Source organism: Clytia hemisphaerica, unplaced genomic scaffold, assembly GCF_902728285.1.
Source record: "Clytia hemisphaerica strain Z4C2 unplaced genomic scaffold, Clytia hemisphaerica genome assembly, whole genome shotgun sequence".
Taxonomy (NCBI): domain Eukaryota; kingdom Metazoa; phylum Cnidaria; class Hydrozoa; order Leptothecata; family Clytiidae; genus Clytia; species Clytia hemisphaerica.
Genome location: NW_027103396.1, coordinates 6,001 through 31,546, shown reverse-complemented (window position 1 = coordinate 31,546; position 25,546 = coordinate 6,001). Strand labels below are relative to the sequence as shown.

At 35.7% G+C, this 25,546-nt stretch overlaps 2 protein-coding genes across 2 annotated transcripts; both read right to left on the bottom strand.

Moving 5' to 3' along the window:
* Positions 1-3,035: 3,035 nt before the first annotated feature.
* On the bottom strand, positions 3,036-13,702 carry LOC136797364 (uncharacterized; the record flags this gene model as incomplete). Its single annotated transcript, XM_067053951.1, is given in 3 exon segments — positions 3,036-4,603; positions 12,384-12,450; positions 13,514-13,702. A coding segment is annotated over 1 exon segment (1,164 nt). The 5' UTR covers positions 4,584-4,603; positions 12,384-12,450; positions 13,514-13,702.
* Positions 13,703-17,627: 3,925 nt separating this feature from the next.
* LOC136797363 (thyroid transcription factor 1-associated protein 26 homolog) lies at positions 17,628-19,812 on the bottom strand. The gene is made up of 4 exons (XM_067053950.1): positions 19,671-19,812; positions 19,287-19,440; positions 18,225-18,624; positions 17,628-17,845 (listed from the first exon to the last, which is right to left on the bottom strand). The coding sequence occupies exons 1-4, from the start codon at positions 19,810-19,812 to the stop codon at positions 17,672-17,674; spliced, it is 870 nt and encodes a 289-aa protein (XP_066910051.1). The 3' UTR covers positions 17,628-17,671.
* Positions 19,813-25,546: the final 5,734 nt, after the last annotated feature.

Below are 25,546 nucleotides of genomic sequence, written 5' to 3'. Positions count from 1 at the left end.
ACAATTTGCCAAATATTGAACACGATCTTCGTTTTGGTTTTTGTTTGGAAAAGAAAATTGAAAATCGAAAAAACGACACATTTTTTAATGCAGAAATATTAAACATCTGCAGAAAGTTAAACAATAGCGAGGTTAAATAAATCGGTAATATCATCACGTCAACGGACGAAATAATATGTAGCAGGTTTGTGAGTTTCAACCAATCAAATTCTGTATTTTGACTAGCCTATTACAATTTTCGTCCGTCTTCGTGATTAACCTCGCTAATAGAAAGTCCTGATTAACGATTTGGACAGTTATCTGTAAAACAGGTGATAGACATCTTCAAGAGGAGGATGATAGCAATATTTTAGATAGTGAATTAATGTATTTGGCGATGAGATCTATTGGAGGGTGTGTTTAGATCGAAGGGTAAATCACTTGAAAAAAGGTGTACGATACTTTTTGACTTTTTGACTTTTTTTAATTTTCATATGACTTTTTGACTTTTTTTTGACTTTTCAAACTTTCATTTTGACTTTTTCCCGACAGATTCGCCCATTACTCTCGGGCCCCCAACATTTTCCGCCCAATCTGTCAAAAATCGCCAACCGCCCATAAATTTAGCTCCACCCATCCGCCCATCCAAGAAACTTTTTGACTTTTTCAAGACTTTTATTTGACTTTTTGACTTTTTTCTAAGAATTTTTGACTTTTTCTTTGACTCTTTGACTTTTTTTTGACTTTTTTTTTGACTTTTTATAGAGGTGTACGATAATTTTTCGAGTAATTTACCCCTCGGTTTAGATGACTTATTATTGACAATACACCCCTGTGTCACAGACCCACTGGGACCCCAGCACCACTGTAAAACTTTGGCAAAAAGTTTCGTTCCCGGTGGGAAAAACCTTGTAATTTCAGGGGTTTCAGCCCCATTGGGGAATCGGCTTTGATTTCGTCCCCATTCGAAATTCAATGTTTAAAAATTGCACTCATCCCCACTGGATTTTTTTAACCTTGGAACAATAGAATTTCTATCCCCATTGGGATTTCAATAGGAGTTTTTATCCCCACTGAGGAAAAAGGTTCCACCGGGGCTGTGAGACAGGGGTGATTATTGGTCTGACAATTTGAGGACATGATTGGGGTTCGTTGAAAAAGACTTGAAATGGTAATTTGATGGTAACCAGATTGTTTTGTCATGCTTTATCTAATCTATACATTTTGACTCAAAATAAATTTTTATTCTTTTTTTCAGTTGTATTTGTTTTTTTTCAAGACTTGTAAAATATTTCTGTTTTGTACTTTTCTTTGTATCATATGAAAATCTAGATAAGTAAATATCTCTCTTCGAGAAACAAATTTATATCAACATTCTGATGACAATTTGGTAGAGACACCCCTCTCTAGGCCGTACCTAGCACCAACAAGAAACTCGCAATTGATTCAGGAAATTCAAGACAAATTTCTTTTGGTTTTTCACAAAGAAAAAAATTAGAAAAAAATTATGGGCCAATCCCGAGAAAAGCTGGTATTAGACGAATGAACGAACAAAGGTTAAATTAAAAGACCTCCGAGGTAGTTCTAAAAATGAATTTTGATTTTAAGTCGTAGTATTGCCTTCATAAACATTTATAATAATCTCGTTACTATTCTTTTAATTTTTTAAATGAAGATATTTCGAAAAAACTAAGCCTACGTTTTGGGAGCCACTAGAAAAATGAACTCAAAAAAAGAACCCAACATTGATTGGATAAAACTCATACAAAAAGCTTAATTTTAAGAAAATCATCTTCTGGGAAAGAAAATAGACATGCTGAAGCTTATTTAGAAAAAAAAATTAACGTGCCCTATTTTCTGAATTCACTAGAAAGATTTGGATAGACTTTTTGGAGGCTGTATACGAAAGTGTTTATCTAAGAATTCTTCATTTACTAAAAATAGACAAAAAAACGACAAATTTCGCCGTTCGTTTCGCCATCCACAACCACAGATATCTGTAAAGCCCGAAGGGCTAGATAGGCAACTTTAAGCTTTCTCCAGCAAAAAAAAGTGAAGCAAAAATTTGACTTTTTAAATTTCGTGCCGATGGATAGGATCTATCATTTTAATTGTTTTTGGAGCGCGAGATCAAAAAAAGTAGGCGGCAAACGCTATTTCACATCTCTCAAACCGGTGAAATTGCATATTTTAGTCACGTGACTTTGGTAGGAAATCCTTCCAAACCTAGGCTTCACTTTTCGATAAAGCCGCAAATCTAGCCCTCCGGGCTTTACAGATCTGTGTCCACAACCCCGACCAAAAGTGACTGTACAGGTATTACAAACTGATACTGTAAATTGATTTTCGGCGTACGATCGCCTATTTCAGACATTGAGATACAAATGGAGAAAAATTCACTAAAATTATTTCCTTCTCATCTACGGTTTGATCTCAAAGTGGCCGAAATTCAATGAAATATGTCATTCAAATTCAAGTAACAAATCTTGCAGTTTAGTAGACAGGAGACCCGTCCTGTATTTTTTTTGATCTGATGTATACAGGACGGGTATGACCTGTGAGGCAGATTTCGACTTCAAAAACTTTACAGTGGGAAATTTGAATTGAGCACTGTCCTCACTTACTAAAATAAACCTAATTTCGGAACTTGCTTTTTCTCTAAGAAAGTATGACCAGTGAAAGAATAACAGAATTTGATTGGCTATGTTTTCAACCGTCATTAGGATCTGGGAAATTCAAATTCTCAGCCCATACCATGCTTTATATATTTCGCCATCAGTATATAGAATAAGAAATCATAGCATGGATCTCCAGGCTAGCAGCTTAGAGAGGTTGAAATTGTAAAATATGAAAAAAATGCTAGCTATACTGGAAAAGAAATGACGATGTAAAGTTTAAAGACAAAAGCGGAGGGTAAAACGAATAAAAGTTTGAAATTCTATTTCATATATATAATCCTTAGAATAATAAATTCAATTATGTACAATAATATTTACAATTCAAAATCTATAGTGTATACAACATAGGTATCACTTTAAGATAGATTGATGACGCACTCAACAGTTTACAATTTCACAAATGATAGCTACCGTATTTCCGCTATCTAGCGTTGTCTGTGATGAGTGCCGTCGCCGTCGCACTTAAAAACTTGAAAACATAAGGAATAGGTAGAATAATCACATTGCACCTGCGAAACATTTCTACCATATGATGCACATTTCAATCCTCTTTCAAAGGACTTTGCCCGCCTTGATTCAATCGATGTACAACATGGGGAAATGGGATCGAATCTTGTGATGACATCATGCTGACGTCATCGACACTATCAGTCGGATTCCCACTGAACCGTCTCAATGCTTGTCTGAAAAGTGATTTCTTTTTCCTGTTCGCCTCATAGATAGATTCTAAAGTCAGCATACAGGACGAGAGAAGCTCAGGGTTCACTTCCACGTTCGTGCTGAGAACCTTCGCGAACAAATATCCAAGATATCCTCAACACTGCTATTACTCTTACGTCTATCAAACAAGGAGCGTCTCCTAGGGTCGAAATTTGGTACCGATTGGCTCCGCGACGTCGTTAATGAGGTTGGTGTCGGAGTAGCCGCCATGGAGAGGAATTTGGATTCAAGCAGTGCGCTGATGTTGTTGTTGTTATTATTATTGCTCAGGTCCGGTAACTTGGCTTTGCGTTTATAAATCCGGTAAGTTAGACAGTAAATAAGCGGTATAAATGGTAAATAAAGCCAGGAAATCGTATCAAAGATTGTCTGCAGTTTTTCAGAAAATGAGAAATCAATTTTTCCTTCCTTATTCATCATTTGTAAAAGATGATATAAATACTTGGGTAGATTACAAGCCACCAGGGCTATCGATAAAAGTAAGCAAACGGAAGCGAATTTGCGGTATTCACGACTCCGTTTCAATAATAAAACGCTTTCACACGTTCGTAATCGAAGAATACTGATTCGATAATAGCCGATCATTAAAAACGGAACGATAATTAATAAAACGATTATAACGATCAAACATGAACTGTTTTCTCTATCTTCTTCCTCGATTGCATTTTTATATACAATGATCTCTGGGAGTACGCTTCCGACCGCCCAGCACCACGTCAAGGATAAGCTCAGCTTCAAGTTAAAGAACGCTTTTCGTTTATGTGAAGATTTACGTAAACAGAGGAATTTCTGGTAAAGCATCAATGCAATAGTACTGTGGACAACACCACAAAAAATATGGTTCAAATAATGTCCATTCAAAGAAATCCAACTCATTGATGAGCTAGATGGTTTCACCGCCGCGTGTGTATTTATGGATAACAGAATCGCTAAAGTTGATGCTAAGATATCCAAAAAAGAGATATGTAGCAGGTAATATCCATAACAAGAGTTTTTGCAGATAGGCGTCGTTTTAGTTCGCATGATGTAAGTGACGAGGTAAATGTTTGCAATAATGGCGATTGTTGCTATGGTAGCGATGATGCTGAAATGAAGCAACCCAGGGTCGTTGAACATGTTGAATGGTAGGCGAGGCAAGCTTAAAGCATGTTGTAAGAAGGACATCGAGGCGAGGAAGTTGTTTTGATGAGGAATGAAGGACAACATGGTGACTGATTATTTGCAACCTGAAAAATGAAATGGAAAATATGATTTTTTACAATTCTTTTTTTAACCCCTTTGTAACAAAACTCATTACCCGAGCTGAAACTATATCTTCTTCCTGATCACTCAGATTTAAGAACTAAAAATAAGAATAGCACAAGAGCGAATTGAGATTGCCAAAAATATAAGAACAGCGTACTCAACCATTGAAAATTTCTCCATTTATTAAACATCACTACTAAACAACCGATTGAGCTAAACCCTCTAATCAATATCAGATGCAAGTTGCTGGATTTCGAACACTGTTTTGTTTGCAAGTCGATGTTATGTTGACTTTACATTTTCACAAAAAGGAAATATTTTGCAACTTTTATTTGAGATGCCAGCAAAAACTTTCAACGTACAAAACGAACAACGAAAAGTAGCAGCTTTGTTGGATCAAAAATGAAAGCAAACGCTTGCAGAAAAGTACAAGTACATAAAAACTGCCAACATTCGCTATAAACAACCTCAACCTCAACTACATTTCCGGCAGACTTCGACAAACTTTTACAAAACTAAATGCACCACAGCTAAACAAGTTTCCTTTCCGACTCAAAATGGAGTTCATCCGCTCATCTTTTGGGAGATGAAACTCATTTAATCAGACATTAAAACAAATAAACATTTATTCAAGATTAATTCCGCCATGTTGAACAGAGCTTAGGAAAGTTTTTATCTGTATCTGTACCAACGAAAATGGAAACGGATGGGCCAAAATATTATGGTTTTCACACAGGAGAAAATTTGACCCCTTTCACCGCCTAATATGCCATAAAATAGCCCTTTCCCAGAAATGAAACGTAGCCCTGTCATTAACAACAGTATATTTAGTCGGCGAAAAAGATGTAGGTTCATCATACTGTTTCCAACTCCAAAAAGAGAAACTAACTGAACTAAATTGAATCCAGTTTCTTTTTTGAACAGAGCAAAAGAAAACTTTTACTATTTCGACAACGACTATCATTCTTAAAGCAAGAAAATACACCTGTATACACATACAAATATGGCGACAATATTAAATTTAATCATCAAATTATCCCCTTTTTTTGCTGAAAATCCACCTCTATCACTCTTTTCTTCGTCTTCTTCTTTCTTTGTTTTCATTTCACAACCGTCTGACCACGAACTTTGAAAAAAGGGAAGATTTTTTTCATAAGGAGTTAAGAAATGCAGATGTGTGGAATATAAATTGCAGTAGACATTCCCCTTGGAAATGTGTTGAAAATTCGTCAGTTCTATGACGAACAGGGAATGGAACACTATATGCATATACAGTGTGTCCGAAAAAAAAAGTTGTTTGGCGCTAAATAGATCTTATCCGTGTTTTTTATTTTTCTAAAAAAGCGACGCATTGTGGGATTGTTTTAGGGGTATTACAATAGAAATCTCTTAGGAATTCCTCGAGGGAATTCTATTGTTATACCCCCAAAACAATCCCACAATGCATTGCTGTCTTAGAAAAATCAAAAACTCTGATAAGGTCTATTTAAATCTTTTGATCATTTACTAAGATTTTCATCAACAATTTTATCAATTCAATTTGATTCAGATTTTCCTAAAAACACTTGTATTCCTCCTTTATTAGCTAAAATACTTTCGTCATAACCGATCATTCGAAGAAATCAATTTTCGCCAAAATCTCCAATTAAAGATTTCCAATCGAATTTTCAAGAAAATATTGGGTGTTGGAGAACTTTTTGGGCAAATAAAGCATTCGTACTGCACTGAAATAGCTTAAAATTCACTAATGGAAAATATTTTGAAGATTTTCCTTTCTTTTTTTCTAAAGACAGAAAAATGAGAGAATAATATCGACCCTTCATTAAAGGGACATTAAAGTAGTAAAATGTAAACATTGCAAGAACCACGTGTCATTATAGAGAACAATTAAAATCACGTGTCCAAAATAAACTTGTAAAATAAGTGAACAATCAAAATTAGCCATATTTGGTTTGATTTTTTATTTTGACATGTGACATTTGTTTTGATTTTGTATCCACTGCATACAGTTTGTTTACAAATTTCGCAAGTACTGTTATGTCCCTTTAAAAAAAGAAACTTTCTTTATTAAACGACCGAAGTCTTAGTTTGAGCTTCTCACAAAACGATAAAAAGAGCTTAACCATAGTAGAGAAAGGTTTCACCTTTGCTTAACCTTTCTATTGATAAAAACACGACTTTAAGGTTGCAAAATTGAAGATATTTAAACCTTAAACTGTCAAGTTACATCCTTCTTTTCACAGATTAAAATTAGTTTTTAGACATGAATTTCTTTGAAACAGAAAACTGAGCTTCTGAAGGATTACTGTAAAAGTTCAAAACCAGGAATTAAAAAAAAATCTTCCGAATGAAAATGTATTTTATTATTGAAATCCGAAATCCAAACCCGCGCGTGAATTTTGAGAGGCTTATAATTAATCAGGTGAATATCTAAATTTTCAAAAAATCAATAGACCAGAACATTAACGAAATGTATTCCGTTCTATGGATTAAAAAAAACACTATAGGTCATAACGATAACAGCTAATTTTGGACGACATTCATACCCAGCCTAGTAATAAATCTCAACTCTCGTGGGAGTAATCGAAATGATGGTGTGTCTGTGTGATAATGAAACAAAAACATTTGACATAATTTAACGAGTTGAAAGCAGAATGTGAAATCCACTAGCCAACAAAACAGGTAGAATCTTCATCCCCGCGATTGATACTAATGTTTCGAAAATCGAGGAAGAAAATCTTACAAAAATTTCTTTATAAGAGTCACTTTTTCACTAAAATTTAGTCTCTCTAAGGGCTGGTTTTGGGAGGTCTCGTCCACACATACTTTCGCGTGCCAGGTAAGAAATTAAACAAGAAATTCGCGAAAGTTAATTTCGCGAAAAATGAAATTTTCCTAAAAATCGCGAAAGTTTTAAAAGCCGAGGTGAGTCAATATTATCGATATAGTCCGGGAGCCAAACCCAAAAAATGGCATTTTGCTTAACCCAAGATTCTACAGGATAAACTATACATTTTTGGAATCCTCAACTATCCTAGTTTTGGAAATGGTCGGTCCCCAAAGCTAACTCCTGGTCAATTTTTCATACTGGGACCAAGTTTAGGGGGTACTTTTTTACCCTTTGTAAGGATTTGTTAAGGAAAATGCCATTCCAGGGATGATATAATTTGCTGTATCTAGTCAATCAGTTGACCAATTGCTTTGAAACTTTGCAAAAAGTTTCAAGGTAGGCTGATGATTATTTTCGGTAAAATATTTTTGTGAAAAATTATTTTTATAGGTTTGCCAGGGGAAAAAAAGGGAAAATTTGGGTATTTTAACTAAATTTTGACCCTTTTTAAGTCTGTGACCTACCCAAACAACTTTTAATGAGACACAAACTAGGTGTTATGATAGACTTTGATGCAATACATCGGAAAAGTTTCAAACAGACAGTATTTAGTATTATTTCAGGGCTGCAGGGGGTAAAATTGCCCATTTTTATGGATTTTTACCTTATTTGAGCAATTTTCACCACTAATCTTGGCTAAAACGTTATCAAAAATAGTTTTAACTTCATTTTCGTGTAATATATCCTGAAAGATTACAATGCTGACTTAAAACTAACAAAACCAGGGTGCAAATGGACAAACCAGGGGGTATTAAGGTTATTTAAGGAGATATAGGATTTGGCTCCCGGACTAATATTATCGCAGTGACTAGGATTCAGAATGGGAGGAAGAAGTGCAAATAGTTTATTTTTCATTAATTAGCATAATATAATATTATCACTCTTTCGTTTGAAGAAAAAAAAAGAGATTTGAAATAATTTTCTATTCACTTTCCCTAGCCACTCGCAAAGTTATTGCTACTAAAATTGAACATTCACAAAAAACCGCGAAAGTTTCTTCCGTAAATTTTCTTCAAAAAGTAAAAATCGCGAAACTTAAATCCGAGAAATTTCGCGACTTTTCAGTCTCGCGAAACTTTCTGCCCGCGAAAGTTTCTGCCCTTAAAGTATCCAATATCTGCACCCCTCGGGCCTTCCCTATCCAAAGCGTTATACTGAGATATTATGAAATGAAGTTATGGCAGATTCTTTCCTTGCCAGACAACCTTAAAAGCTAACAAAAACCACACAACTTCTTGGTCCTTTTGTTCAGAAGGTTCAGCCGGCAACTGATTCGTTCAGACAGCCAGTAGAACTAATAAACAGAGCCTCTAAACTGCTATGAAACACCTACGCAAATTGAAATAACATTAAGATCAAAGCTAAGATAAGGGTTGTTTCAAATAGATATAAAGCAATATAAAGTTTGGATTTTCCTTTCCCTATCAAATGATTACTCTACTAGACACAATAAAAAAACACCCACGTCGCTTCAGATTATATTCTTGGATTTAATGATGAAAAATATTGAAAAAGAAGCGAATTTTCTTTGAATTTTCCCATTTTCATGATTGCTTTGCTCTTTTCGATTCTCTTTACTACGGTCGGTCGGTCGTTCACCCTCTAACAAAAATTATTCCATCCTCATTATCAGCCAGTCGAAATACAAAGCTCTTCGCTCCAACCGCGAAAACGTGCTGTGTAAATGAAAGTCACGAAAAAACTGAAGACAAAGGAAAGTGAAGGATGGAAGATGTTCAATATTTCGAGAGAAGATGAAAGACAAACTTCTTTTTAATTCGTGAAGAAAAATCTTTAATATCACACGCACAAAGAAAAGAAAACCTCATATTCACATTTTCATTTTCATTTTTATATTCGTTTTGATGATAATTTCTTTCGTTGAGATGACACCTACAGAGTATTATGAGATTATAGTGAAAATAAAAAAATTATGTTTTGATATCGATCGACCGATCGACTTACTAATTTCTTCTTAACTTGATTATTCTCTATCACACCCATTTATCGATTTACCGATCAGAAATGATCCCAGAAAGCAAACGAAAAAGAACAATCAATCAATCAATCAATCAATCAATCAATCAATCAATCAATCAATCAATCAATCAATCAATCAATCAATCACATCAATCTCAATCAATCAATCAATCAATCAATCAATCAATCAATCAATCAATCAATCAATCAATCAATCAATCAATCAATCAATCAATCAATCAATCAATCAATCAATCAATCAATCAATCAATCAAACCCCTTTTTATAAGAGCCAGCAAATTTTTTGTGACACTGGGGATATTCTTAGCTTTGTTAAATTTTTCTTGAAAAATTCGCCATTATCGTACTAGACGGCATTTTCAGCATAATCGTTCTGATGATTAGAAAAGAATAAACTCTCTGATTTGAAAGATTGTCCCCCGGACAATTGCCCCCGGGACAATTACCCCCCCCCCTAAAAAATAAATTCCCTTCGAGACAATTCTTGATCGTTACAGTTAGTCTTCTTTTTTACTTTTCTCTTGTTATTCTTTAAAACTGCATTTAAAAACATTTAAGAATGCTGTTAATAGCATAATTTGTCCACTTTTTACTCGTACCACTCATTCACAGGTCTGCATCATACAACCACTGTAAAACAAACATGTGTGACCAAAAATTAATTTTCATTCACAAAACTTCACAAAATATCTTCAAAAAAAATCAGGAAATTCCAAACATTAGTTTTTTTATAAGAACATTAAGGCTAAAATTGAGTTATTTGATCACCATAAATGTTGACATATTTTGGATTTAAATGATTATAGGGAAATGAGGCAGTTGAGAGGGGATGCAAAAATAATGAAACTGTCTTGGGGGTAATTGTCACGGGGGGCAATTGTCTGGGCGCAATGTCTGGGCGCAATTGGCTGGGGGTAATTGTCGGGGGGGGGGGGTAATTGGGTAATTGTCCTGTCACCGAGTTGTGAACACACTGGAGAATTTGCTCTCTTTTTAAAAACACAAAATTATTTTTATCAATCTCCCACAGTCATTAATAACAAGATTTCCACTTGGTATTTCATTTCTTTAAGTTCTCCCGTGATGATTTGAAATTTCTCACTGTGAAAGGGATGATTCCGACAATCTTCAAAATAATCTGTTTCAGTATTTAATAGCCATTAGAAGGTTAAAGACTTCGTCTGGCAAGTGCAACCACGTAAAAAAAACATGCCAGATTTCTCAATTTAAATTCCTAAATTCAAACTTATTATATAATGTGTTTGAGAAAAGTTTTAACACTTAACTAATCTCGAGAAAATTCTTGTAAAAGCACTACTATTGCTCCCAAGGAACCAAGTTAATTTCATTTTGAAAAACAAAAAAAAAAACAAATGAGGCTCTTTCATGCGAGCCTCAAGACAAGTTGTGAGATAATGATGTGTTAAGAATAAGACGAGTTTCATCTAAGAGGAACAAACATGAAGACTGGAATTTTTTTCGGGGGTAACAGACTCTATCCGCCGCGCAACATATTACGTTTTATAATATACAAACTATGTTATATCATAATAATTGATACCTGATGAAGTTCTGAAAATAGAACGAAATATCGTAAACAAACAGTGTTGATTTTACTTTTTTGTTCACTTATATCATAATAATATCATAGTGGGCAGCACCCCTCCAACCCCACCGAATAAGTCACCCACCTGCATAGGTAACCCCCACCTGAAAAATGCTACTGGACCAACCCCCACCTTCTGGACCACCCCCACCTAAATTCTGAAACGTTTCCAACCCCACCCCCACTGAAAAAGGTTTTTGACTGTTTTAACAATTTTGAGGGTAAGCAAGGTTAATCACTTGAAAATAATTTCTATGCTTTTTATACTTCATACATCTTTTGTTATAATTATTAGACTTGGGAAGAAATAGATTTTTACTGTCAATGTATATGTTTATGATGAGCAGGGTTGAAAGAAAGTTTTTGAGTCAAAATAAGAAAACTAGTAAATAAACTTTCCAACCCCCACCTGAAAAAAGTCACCCCCACCTGTATAGGGTAACCCCCACCTAAGATTTGTGAGCAGGCTAACCCCCACCTGCTTAAATTTTTCTGAAAACCTCCAACCCCCCCTAAAGTTAGGGGGGGGGTTCCCACTATGAATATATTATACGGACGATAGCATCGTCCATGTGTTGAATGAAAATAGGGCCTTTGTATAGGGCCTTTGTATATATTTTCAACTGTTCTTGATAAAGCGTTGTTGGAAATATACAACTGAAATCTTTTAATCACACTTCCAGTGAATTTTTGACAATGGGCTCTTCCAAAAAATTTTCGTGCATGGTTGAGGATATATTGAATATATTGTCCGGGGGGGGGGGGGGGGGGGGGGGGGTGGGGGGGTAGGGGGTAGTGAAAAATCTAAAAAATTTGCCCTGTTTGGGGGCAAAACTTCTCTGTTTAGGAGAAAATTATGAATATCCAGGAGGCCAACTGATGCTTGTCCGGGGGGTTATATCTGTTGTCCGGTTGGTCAAAAGTCACAATGTCCGGTGGGTAAATTTCCAAAAAATGTTATATCCTCCACCCCCAAATTCAAATGTTTTTTGGAAGAGCTCAATATATGATTTTATTTTTCAATTGCCCAAAACTTTCGGTTAAAGATATAAATGGTTTCAAATTTTGTTTTTTGGGAGATTGATTACTTCGGATAAATCTTTTTTTCTTTTAAATTTTTTTTGTCAATCTTTTCATTAAACAAATATTCCTCGCGTAACATCTTTTCGAGACTTTGTGACCAATTTGTGAACCAAGGACGTGCCAAAAATTCAATTTTAGGTTAATAAGCTTGCTCAAATAGAAGAAATTAAAATATTCTTACCGCCATTTTGATCAAAACCACTTGTGACCAGCAATACTAAAGTTATTTTTCTTCAACCAATATTTCTCTGTAAAATATGAAAAAATGAAAATCGTAGGAAAAAAAAATTAAAACATAGATGAAGAAAATTATTATATCATTCTATAATAAACTCATCCTCATAAAGCAAAATAAAATGGGATAGATTCAGATAAAAGTACGAAAGTTTTTCCTCTTCTTCTTTATTAGCAGTTAATAAAAAGTCTGTTTTCAACAGATACCAAATTGGTAGGGAACTCTTTCATTCCGAAGGGAATATTTTCCATAAACGTCTCTGCTAATGTATACTACAGTGGGACTACAGTGTTATGAAAAACTCGTTAGAGACTCTCTTTTCATGAAAAGTTCCAAGACGAAAAACAGATGGTTCTGAGTATACAGTTTTCCCAACTCTTCAACAAAGACTTCTTGTTGTTTTTCGTTACTCTTATTACATGTTTTTTTTTTTATAAGCATAACGCTTATAAGCATATGAAGGCTCAGATTTGCAGAATTCCTAAGCATAACATGAGCATATATGTCAGCCTGAAATATTTTTCAAGTGGTCATTTTTATCTGTTTTTGTTTCATTTTTATCTGGTTTGGTAGAGGCCAAGTAAAAAATAAGACATTCCACGGCTAGCTGCATTCCACTGCTCCCAAAATCTGAACAAATTTTTTTACAAAATTTCTGAATTCATTAAAAAACTTGGCACGGGGTGAATCATAAGCATAATTCTTAAGCATATAATAAGCATAAACTATGCCTGGATGCTTTGAGAACTTAAGCATACACGAGCCTGACCAAGGGGCATAAACTTGCTTATAAAAAAAAAAACATGTACAAACTTTCCTCATCAAAAGCAGATTATTTTCCCCTTTTTTTCGCTAATTTCTCAATCCCTACTTTAATAAACCTCAAAAGTCGGCTAACACTAGCTTTCACTGTAATACGTACGTTTTATTCTCAATTTTCGACGATACTTGCAAAAAATTACGATTTTGTTTCAAAGTTGTGAGAAATTTACTCAGCTTGGTAAACGTGAAAACAAAGTTAAAGAAGGAAAGTAAAATTCATTAGGCTCTTCCCTTCAATGAGGACACTGACTCACAGGGAAAACTTGTAGTGTTTTGAGTATTAAAACCAAATCCTTTTCTCCGTCCATTTGTCCAGTGTGGAGCTCCAAAAGGTTCTTTTTCAGGCATATGACAAAACGGATTCGTCACCATATAATAAGAACGTTGATAATTGTTGGTCTAATGTCAACATCGAACATCTGATTCCCTCACATGTCTTTAAAGATAGGAATTACAAGAAGGAATCACTGATCGAAAACTATAGTTTTTGTCTCATAAAATTTAATTTTTCCAAATAATGACATAAAGTTTGTCAAAAATTTCAGATTCAATAGATTTTTTGACTTTCATTCTACAAAATTACCTCCAACAAGACCGACAAAAAAGTTAAAGATGAATTTGTTACATTATACTTGTCATTAGTCGCAATTTAACCTTTACAGTTCTAAATACGTATATATACGTTCTTCAAAGGGCCCCGTCTGCAGGACAAGGCTCATAACCTTATTCCAGCTACAATACCCTCCTTGTTCAAGAAAGCTGATGCAACAATGAGCTTTCGAACAGTGACAAAAATTTTGTCTAAAAAAAACATTTGAAGACGACCCACAATCACAGTTTGAAATTTTTAATTTGCCGTGGATCGGGAGGAAAAAAATGAGGCCGCTTCTAAAGATAAAAGAATCCAAACAAGCTACATGCTGAATGGACCTACCTGAAGGCTAAAAAATGGCACAATTTTAAGATAATGCAAATTGTAAAAGCAGAAAAAAATACCACACCAATCGCAAGAAATGCTCATTTTCTTTAACAATGACAGAAGAGAATTTCCCCAAATACAAAAATCTGATTTTTACGACCAAAATATATTTTCGCGAAAAACGGTTTTAGCCACGTATCAAAAAATCCTTGCCCTCTGACAAAAATTTTGAACGAAGTCCTAAAACCCTGTTTTAGGCAGTTTCCGGTCAAATAATTTGCCCAAAAAAATTCATTCTCGAAAATCGGGCTCTGTCACACTTTCAGTAATGCCATTCTGCGTTATTGTGCAAAAAATCAGAAAAACTAAAATGAGCCAATAAATACTGAGAAAATCTGGTAACAGAACGAAGGGACGGACACGGGTTAATATAAAGGACCTCCGAGGTTGGTCCAAAAACCAGTTGAATGTCAAGCTGATTAGGTAAAAATTGATACAAAATGTTTGTGAAAAAGAAAGTATCAAAGTGGAGGGCTGGAAAGACGTGCTGAAGTGAATCGAAAAAATTATTCTTAAGGCCGATCTCCACAATCGCGTGAAATGAGCGAAAAATTGTCATTCAAATAATTTTCGATCCACTTCTGCACGTCTTTCCCAGCATTCCATTGGTAGAATGACGTAGGCGGATGAAAAAAGTAGAACTTTATTCAACTTTTTTTTTTGCGCGAAACTTTTTATGTCACCCATTTTTCGCGAACCGAAAGTGGAGACCGGCCTTTAAGGACTAAACGCCTCAGGGTTGTTTTGAAAGGGGGTTAACAGTTTGAATTAGCAGTTCTTGGATAAATACTATGGTTCCGATGTCTGTCTTTTTCAAGGTGCTTTATTAAACTTTATCCCCTTTCCTCTAAAAAATCCACATTCCATGTCGGGAACATTAATGGAAAACGTTTATAGGACATAATAAATTTTAATATCGCTTCTTTTTTTTCGGAAATTTGGAGATTTGTTTTCATAACCTTACTTTCTCTGTTCCATCATAATTACTCGTTGTTTGTGAAAAAGAAAATCAATTATTTGAAAATTTGTTCTAAAATTTGCCTTTTTTGTAAATTCAAAATGAAATAGAATTAAAAACGCTTTTCGTTCGTCTAACTTTTGAAGATGATAATTTCGCATAAATTGATAGGTATAGTAGTACGAAATGACATACATAGCGTGCATTGAGTACACAGGGTCGACGTTAGTTTTATAATCGGAAATGTAGGAAAGCTTAAGCTTCAGAATTTCTGAAGACTACTATTGACAGAAAAACGATCATTTTTGAGAGAAGGCTGAATTTTAGAACGAATTATCTTTGGGGGGTTCTAATTTCCGAAGTCGTCGTTTTGTTTTCCTAAAAGTTCTTTCTTCCAGCGCTGTGATCCTTGTCATTAGAGTAGGCCCTCCTAGGGTAGGCTTCTTCTTCTCTTCTCTGAAATCCGTTTTTAGCCAAGATCGTCATTCCAAATTCTAAATCTTAAGAAATACCCACGAATTAAGCATTTTGAGCAAATGGTTTCAACTGCCGAAGGAACGATTCATATCACTTGTGCAGTTTGTACGTATGTAAATGAGATACAGTACCACCCGTGTCCACAGACCCGCTGGGACCCTAACAATTTCGTCCCGGTGGGAAGAACCCTTTTCCCCTGGGGCATCCGTCTTAATTTCATCCCCATTCGAAATTAATGTTTAAAAATTGCACTCCAAAAAACTGGATTTGCTAACCTTTCGGACAATAGAATTTCTATCCTTATTGGGGGGGGGTTTATATATTTTGTATATCTGTTTGCCAGCATAGTGGGATTTTAATTCCACAAAATTGGTGTAAATGTCGATCGAAGGGAGGTGGTGGAAAGAGACTGGCAAGTATAGATTATATTTCGATTGGTAACCACTTCTGAAAGAATCGATAGGACAGATTCTTAGACCATATCTCGAGAGATCGACGATGTAGACAATCACGAGTCGCTCATCATTAACAATTTATCATCAATAACTTTGATATGCAAAAGCAAAAAATGTTTGTTTAATATCTTTGTTGTTATGAGGTACTATTAAGTAAACCTTTATCACTTCATTTTCGTCAGTCCGTGTTATGCCTGGAATCGCGTTCCAAAATTCAAGCGCGATTTTCCATAGCTAAGCGACTCGAAAGCTTTGTATCGGAGAAACTATCCAACAATAGAACGGTTTTATCCACAAATGACTTACCAAATACTTCATTGTATGACTAAATCGTGAAAGTATTTCGAAAAACGGAATCGTTCAAATTCGCTATCAAGCTAGGTCCGGAATGGGGCATTCCGGACTTGCGCACACGGTAAAATCAAGTCTCCCAAAGCCATCGGTGATACAACCACACAACAGCAAAGAAAACACGATAAAAACCAGGTGTAGATGACATTTTAATAATTTTTCACACTTTGAATAAATTTTAATTATACAAAAAAATTATATTTTGCTGTTGAAAGTATGCTCTGTATCCACAACATCAACAATTTAAGTAAGTTTAATTAATCAAGAACTATTCAAGTAGTAATTACGCTTTCATATCAAAGGGGATTATAACTAATTCAATTTCACAAAAGTCATTTTTTTTCTAATGATCTTATCATTTTTTGTCTTGAGGTAATCCCACCAATTTGACGATTACGAGACGTAACGAGCCTATTACCTCCAAGCTAGTATTATCAAAAAGCTATTCAAGGAGAAATTTACATAGATATTGACGTCAAGGCGTTTACAGCGAAAAGCATTTCCAAAGTCTTTTTGTCTTTAAGAGAAATCATACAATTTGATAGCTCTGTCAGTTCAAGAATTTCAACATTTGAAATTAGTTCCTTTATCCATTAAAAGAGGGATTGTGAAATGCCCGACCCTTTGCACCAGCAATATTATGCAAATTTCTAATGAATTTTTTAAGTGTTTTTTTATAAAAATCTACTCATATTCTAAGCTCTGCTTTAAATTTTGCAAAAAAGGCAAAAAATACTTCCATAAAATATATACAAAACTCAAAATTAAGAATAAATAGCTTTTTTGGACTATGCTCTTCAATACTAAAATGTCATATAAAAATTTTGAGAAAAATAAAAGAGTAATAAGTAGAAATGAAAACACCAAAATATTTTTCTATCAGGTTCAACTAAACTTTCGCCTGCGCGTGGAAATCTGCTATAATAAAAAAAATGTACTATTTTAAATTTAGATAGAAAGTTTCTCAATTACAGATATTCATATTGGGAACCTCTAAAACTTTAAAATCATCTCCAAATGAGAGCCTGAGTTTAATCTTTAAAAAATTATTTTGTTCTTTCAATAGATCCTTGTCTTAAGTCAACACGAGCCTTTATATATGTTTAAAACTCTTTATAGTAGTTTTAGCTTAAAAGTAAAACGTAACGCTAGGTTTAGACAGGACAGTTTAATAAACCCTGATTTTTACATATCATAATCCATTGTTCTTTTTCACTTTTTCCAGGATGTGTTCAATTTGATTAGACATGATAGGTTGACCCCTCTTGCTTCGTTGTTTCAAATTCTTACTGACAGATTTTCGTTGTTGGATATTGCTGTTCAACTTTTTGTGGTATTCTTCTGATAACTTCTTACTTTGGATTTTCTAAAATGAAAGAAAAGAAAAAAATCAGTTACTTATTCAGAGCTCTATTTTAAGCCGTAAACGTTTTTATAAGAACAAACTATATAAGAACACAAGGCTTCGATGATCAAAATATTAAGAACAAGTTAAGATCATTTTAAGTCTTTGTGGTGGACTCTAAACCAACCGATTTCTTAGGAAATATGGCAAAAACACTCACAAAATGGTGAAAATAGGAACATGTTAAGAATACTTTTAGGCTTGAAACTCAAAAAGTTAAGAACATGTTCTTATAAAAAAACGTTTATTGATACTCTGTCCTGCTGCTGGTAGAATGAAATAAACCTTGTCAAAGTTGCTTTAAATATCTATGGAAAGATAAATATACTTTGAAACCTACCAAAACTTCTTTCTGTCTTTCCTCTTCTATGGCATGATAATCTATCTTCAAAAGGTCATCATTACTCCTTCCAAGGGGGTTCTTCTTGAAGTGCTTTTTCGGTTGGACTGTGTTGTTTTTATTATCGTTCCCATCAATAGAGTCTGTCGCACGTTTATTATTCACAGAGTGAGTCCTTTTCACAACAGAATTATCAAATTTAGAGTTCTTGGAAGAAGCTAATTTGGAACTAGTCAATCTAGGGCCCTGTTGTTTTCTTTGGAATAATGTTTTTGGGCTTTCTGTTTTTATTGGGCTTGGTTTGAGAACAAAAAACTTCTTCTTTTTTTTAATTTCTGTGAGCCTTCCTTTATGAGTAGGAGATTCATCGATTGCGAGGGACGATAGGCCAGACGTGTTACTAAATATCAAAACAAACAAGAGGATTAACATTTGACACGTGGTGGGAGTGAAAGTCAATGAAGCTTGGATAAGACAGATAAAAGGGGTGCAGTGGGCAAGGCTTGAAATAATCTTTTATTGTATTATTTTTATTATTTTTGTAGTTTATTTTAATAATTCAATCTTTTTGCAGGGACAATGGCATTTACGACATCTTCCGAGAAATGAGAACTTCTAAGACATTTAAAGGACTAGTGTTGCTCATTAATTTAATCATTTTGATTCAACTCTTTTTTATGTGTGGGAGAGGGAGGGCGACCCAGCTTATGTGTGTGGTATAGAAAAAACTACAGTATTGCAACCCCCCTGCCCTGGACTCATGACAATTTCTTTAAAAAAGTATACTGTGCACAAAACTTTTGCGATTTTCGCGAATTTTGGCCCCTTTTGCAAAAGTAAATGTGTCTTTGAAAATTCTTAGCAGGGTAATTTGCGAAAGTATATTATGCTCGCGAAAAAACTCAAAAAAAACCTCAAAATTGTAATAAATATCAAATTTTCGGCATATTTTTTTATCCTTTAATGCCTTTTTAAAAGTCAAAAAGCTTTTACCTTTCAGTACTACAGTAGTATTGCAACCCCCGGACTCACGACAATTTCTTGAAGCATACTGTGTGTTACCTTTCAGTTAGATCCGCTTGTGAGTGTATTGGTTCTCTTTTGATATCTTCAGCCAAAGGCTTGATATGTAATGTTTCTTTTTTCTGCTTCCTTTTTGAGAGAAAACGCTTCTTGAAACGACTCAAAATTCTTGCTTTGTGAGTTAGACCATGCCCTGAAAAAAAAAAACAATAAAAATTCAATGGTTTTAACTTTTAAAAAGAAAAATTTACATTCTAGAAAAAGTGAAAATATCAGAAAGATTATTATAAAGATATGAATATACAACAATTGAATGAAAAATTTAAAAAGTAAAAATAAATGAATGAATTTTATGACAATTATACAAAAAGAAACTTGATTTCAATAGACTAAAATAAAGTACAAGCAAATTGCAATACATACCTTTACTAGCATTTCCTATAGATTGTTGGAGTCCTCCGCCTTTCTTGAAGTTCCTGAATCGTTTACCAGCGCTGCTCTTTTGAGATTTCAATGCACCATCTGGCTGTGTTTCAGTTTGATTCTTTTTGACTGGCTTCCCCATAACATATTGTCTTGTCTTTTCTTTTTATTTTAATTATAATCACTATCAAAAAAGTTTAGTCTTCAATTGAAAGGAAATCTTTAAGATCAAGCAGGTTGTCAACAACCGTGTGAAGAGAGTAAAAAGACAAAAATTGAGAGAACAGTTCCGTGAGATCGATCAATTTTAAAATTGAGATTGATTGTCCAGCAGCCTTTGAGGAAAATATGAATTCTCACCATCTTAAAATTTATGATCTTGCATGATCTTTTTTTTATATCCAACCATACTATTTTATTTACCCTCAATTCTTCTGTCAGGGAGTAACTCACCAAAAATACTCATGCGACAAATGAGATTAGATGGTAGATATGAGACTAAAATGGTAGTAGAGCTGCAAGCGGAACTGCGTAGTTCTTGCACTGTTACATCTCTGAAATTTTTATGTTTTGGTTGGTCAGGTATTTGGCATGACATTGCTATGCAGATTTACCTCCACTGATGCATGCAAGCTACCCGATTTCATGGAATAAAAAGTTGTTGAATGAATTGCAGGAAAAAGATGGCTGACCAACAACAATGAAAAAAAAAACAAGTGATACTTTTATGGACCTACCTGGTTATGCATTTAACACATTTATAATGATATCTACGTGACGTGACCTAAACATCATTCAGAACACAAATAGTGACGATCTATTAAAATTCAGTTGTTTGTTTCTTATAAAAAAAATCTTTTAGAAACCAAAATTTTGTGCTCTTGAAATATTCTTTATATTTCAAGACTTTGTGAGCAAAAAAAAACATCTATCTCATAAAAAAAATTCAGTAATTTGACTAAGAACATTGATGTATGCTTTAATAGTAATTCTTATAGAAACTGCATTTTTAGCCAATAATTTTTTTTGCAAAAATATGCTTGACCATTTTTACCTATGATGGTACCCTACTTTCATGCAAATATTAGAAAAAAATTAATGATCAATTTTTCACAAAGTCCAAAAACCTTTTTTTAGCCCGTTTTTTGGCCCAATTTGCCCAAAAACTATTTTTCAAAAATTGGGCTCCGTCACATTTGGCCACTACCATTCTGCACCTTTGTACCAAAAATCAAAAGATTCCTATGATTCAATCCTAGAAAAAGGGTAACAGACGAAGACAACGAACAACACAGGTTAATATTTAAAGTAAAAAAAAAACAGTTAACAAGTGACAATCCTCAAATTTCAGGATGGCATAAATCGGCCCCTTTTTAGAGTGACGCGAAAAGATGGAAAATCTTTAATGAGAAAGCCTAATTTGGCCATAGAATTTTTTCAAAGACCCCTGTTGAAAATTTATGTAGTCCAGAAAAAATATGAAAACCCACTAATATACAATTGCATAATAAGTAATTATGCATGGCTCTATCATTGTTTTACGGCTGACTACTAATTATTCACAGGACGTCCTCTTTGAAAAAAGGTCTTGATGAGAGGAGAATAATTGTGAAGATACTGTACAGTAGAAACAAGAGGACCAACAAAAAACCAAAATGGTCAAAATTTTTCTCACAATTCGTTTTTGAGATCTTATGGACCGAACAGCCTAATTGATCATTCAATAAATTTATAGCTCTCACTTTTTTTAACACAGTGTATGCGTGGGGTGGTCGTGGGGGACTGCAACAACGTTTACCAGACGTCTGCGCTCGATGACGGATCGATCATCGGAACGGCTCGATGACGGATTGATATGTGAGCGATGGATACTTAACAATCCGGATAGGAGATCGATCAACAACGTTTACCAGACGTCTGCGCTCGATGACAGATCGATCATCGGAACGGCTCGATGACGGATTGATATGTGATCGATGGATACTTAACAATCCGGATAGGAGATCGATTGAGGATCGATACTCAAGATTTTTTTAAGCTTAAGATTAGTTATCGATTATTTATCAATCTATCATCGATCTTTTATCTATCTTATCGACTCATACTTGATTTACTACGATCGATGACAAATCGATTAACGATGGATGACGAATCGATTAACAATCGATGACGAATCGAAGGAGTCCTCGAATCGATATACTCGATTGAAATACTAGCTCGATAATGGATCAATGAAGGATCGATACTCAAGATTTTTAAGGCTGAATCTTCCATCGATCTCCTATCCGGTTCGTTAAGTAATTTATCGATCACATATCGATATCCGTCATCGAGCCGTTCCGATGATCGTAGATCGATCCTATCGAGCGCAATCGAGCGCCCAGTATGGATTCCACGAAATCTTGCGCCGAAGATATTTTTCCGTGCAGCAAGCCTCACGCCAAGCAAAATTTCTTTTGTACCAACATTCAATTTTTCAATAAGGGTGCAAGATGGGAAAAGAGGCGCATGCGCCAACATAATTAATAAATTGACGTGGTGAGCGCAAGCGAGCGAAAGCAAATTTAGCCAAATGGAAGCTAAAAATCACTGGATTATGGAGTCATTCACGCCGAGCTGGAATTATTACTATGCGCCAACTGAAAATCAAACAATCTTTGTAAGTACCCTTACGCCAATGCGCCAAAAACGTTTCAGTTGTACGCCGAAGAACTTCGGGCGGCGTTAGTTACACGAAATCCATACTGGTCGAGCGCGGGACGTCTGGATTATAATAGTCGCCAGGCCAAAAAAAAAAATTAATAATCTAATTAACGAATTTCAATCTACAAACCCTGCAGGTACAAACTATTGGTCACCTTCGTCTGCTGGACCAACATAAACAAGATATTCAACTTTTGCAACTTTTTCCAAAGGTTTCCAAAGATTCTCTGATAAACTGAAATTGGTCGATGATTTTGTGCTTTCTTTTCTCCGCCGTTACGGACGTCGACTAAAGAATGGCAAAAGATTTTTCTGAAGATGGCGGACGGTCATGCTGTGGAGAAGAAAAGAAGCCGGTGAGAACAGATAACCAAGAAGAGATAAAAATCTGGGATATCGGAAAGAAATCTTCAAGAAAGCATCGTGATACAACCAAAGTCTTTCGTGTCACAAGCAGAACTTACTTTCTTCTTCGCACTTATACAAATTTATTCCGTCTCACAGTCTGAAGTGGTGCTAGACAAGGTCGAAAAATCCTGAAGAAAAGACTACCGCAGTCAAGGTAGCGTGAGAGTGAGGGCGAACGTGTACCTCGAAGAAAAGACGCCCGCAGTCAAGGGTGCAGAGGGTCAGTTGGACTGACAGGCTCGAATATTAAGCCCGAAGAAAAATCCTCTGCGGCCAGGAGGTAGACGCGTCTCGCCGAACGAGTGAAGAGTCTAGAAATACCACCACACTTTACCCTGTCTTGCCTCAGAAATGGCGACAGGATGTGAAAAAGACGAGGTCCGTGACCAATCAACACCTGGTCCAGGCCTGAAGATAAGCGAAAATACGAAGAATCTTGCTTGTTCCTCGACAAAGACGATACAACCAGCGAAATCGTTCTTTCAGCTATTTTCCGAAGCAATAGCGAAACCTCGACTGCAGGAACAAGAAGTATCACCAAACAACAAGAAACCTCCCCTTATCCCAACCAAGACAAAATCATTCAGAAACCTACTCATGTGATGTATGTGGGAAAGTATTTCAAAACAAGGGTGGAAGGACGAGACATAGAAAAAATGTGTCAAAAAGCAAGAAGACATTCCAGCGCCAACGACAATTTCACCATCAGAAAAAGTGACGTCAGAAAACTCAACCAACAATGACGTAAACGAGAATGTAAAAGCTACCCATGATGCGGAACTCAACCCATCCAACATGAATGAACTTAACAACGAACCACAACTATGGGGTCCACACACAATCGAAGATCTATCACAAATTCTCAGCGCAACATACAACGAAACAACCAAATGGAAGAAAAATTTGTTCAACCTCCCCAGTGGTGCTGCCGGCAAGCGCTTTGTAGAAGAATGCACCCGCTTGATCAATGAATGGAACAACAAATCTACTCTATCGAACATCGCTCTCAAAGCTCTGTTTATCATGCCCTGTCTCTTGCTACAAAAACCTTCCAAGTCTTCGAAATCCAAAGATCACATCAAATTTTTGGACCGACGACTGAATCTTTGGGAGCAGGGGTGATTTTGACGAGCTGACAAGAGGAAAGCAGAGCTATCCAAAATCGAATTCTCAGCTCCACCACCAAGAAGATCCACGATCAAAAAAACGATTAGTGTGATCTGATGTTCCTTGGTAAAGTCAACGCTGCATTAAAACTCTTGTCAAATGAAAAGCTCGACTGGTCTGGTTCCGATCAATGACCAGATCATCAAAACACACTTCAAGAGAAGCACCCACAAGCACAACCCAAATTTGACGATCTTCTTCTTCTTGAAGGTCCAGTGGTCGATGTTCATCCCCTGACATTTCATGTGATTGACGCAGAACTGATTCAGAAGATGCGGCTAAAACAAAAGGGTCATCGGGGCCCTCCCAACTTGACTCAAGCATGTGGCATCGATTGTTGCTTTCAAAAAGTTTTTGGTGACGCTCAACGATCTGGCGAAAGCTATCGCCAAAATGGCCATCACGATGTGCACCGAAAAATGTGATAAAGAGAATGGCCGTGACATGGAGGCTTTTCTTTCGTGCACTCTTGTACCACTCAACAAGAATCCAGGTGTACGTCCCATTGGCATCGGTGAAGTACTTAGAAGGATTGTTGGGAAATCAATAACAACAATTTTAAAGAAAGACATACAAGATGCTGCTGGAAACCTACAACTATGTGCAGGACAACTCGGAGGTTGCGAGACTGCTGTTCATGCAATGGCTGATATCTACAACGACGTTGAAACTGAAGCTGTTCTTCTGGTGGATGCAAGCAACGCGTTCAACAGCATTAATCGTGCCGTCATGATCCAGAACATAAAGATAATTTGTCCACATTTAGCATTGTTTGTTGAAAACTGCTATCGCCATGAAATTCGATTGTTTGTAATTGGTGGTGTCGAGCTGAAATCCACTGAAGGTACCAACACAAGGTGATCCCATTGCAATGGCTTTATACGGTCTAAGTTTGTTACCACTAACAACTCATCTCAAGAAGAAATCAGCTCGAATCAAACAAGTAGCATATGCAGATGATCTTACAGGAGCTGGCAAGATTAATGCACTGAAAGCTTGGTGGGATGTTCTATCTGAAGTCGGTCCAAATATCGGATATTACCCGAATCTTCCAAGTCGTGGTTGATAGTCAAACCAGAATATGAAGAGTATGCTAGAAGCGTCTTCGCAACAACTTCTATCAAAGTGACTGTCAAAGGACGAAAACATCTCGGCGCCCTGATCGGGAATGCAGCTTTCCGCAAGGATTACATCGAAGCTAAAGTTGCAGAATGGGTCAAAGAGCTTACTCTTTTGGCGACGATAGCATGTTCACAACCACAAGCTGCGTATGTTTCATTCGTAGTTGGATATCGCCAAAAATTCAACTACATATTCCGTACGGTCAAAGACCTCGACGAATACCTGATACCACTCGAAAACGTCATCAGATTCCACTTGATTCCCGCCTTCTGCGATGGAAGACAATGCAATGATACTGAACGTCGCTTGATGGCTTTGCCGACGAAATTCGGGGGACTTGGTATCATAAATGTAATAGAAGAAGCGAAATTCCAACACGAAACGAGCCTAAGTGCGACGGCCGAATTACGAGATCGTGTCGTAAAACAATGTGAAGAGCCCGTTGATTATACAAGCTCGATTTCGATAATCAAATC

Coding starts and splice junctions, on each gene's coding strand:
- LOC136797363 (XM_067053950.1), bottom strand. CDS start 19,812: ATGGGGAAGCCAGTCAAAAAGAATCAAACTGAAACACAGCCAGATGGT. Junction 18,625..19,286: donor CAAGCGGATCTAACTGAAAG/GTAACACACAGT, acceptor TTTGATATTTAG/TAACACGTCTGGCCTATCGT. Junction 17,846..18,224: donor AAAGACAGAAAGAAGTTTTG/GTAGGTTTCAAA, acceptor CTTTCATTTTAG/AAAATCCAAAGTAAGAAGTT.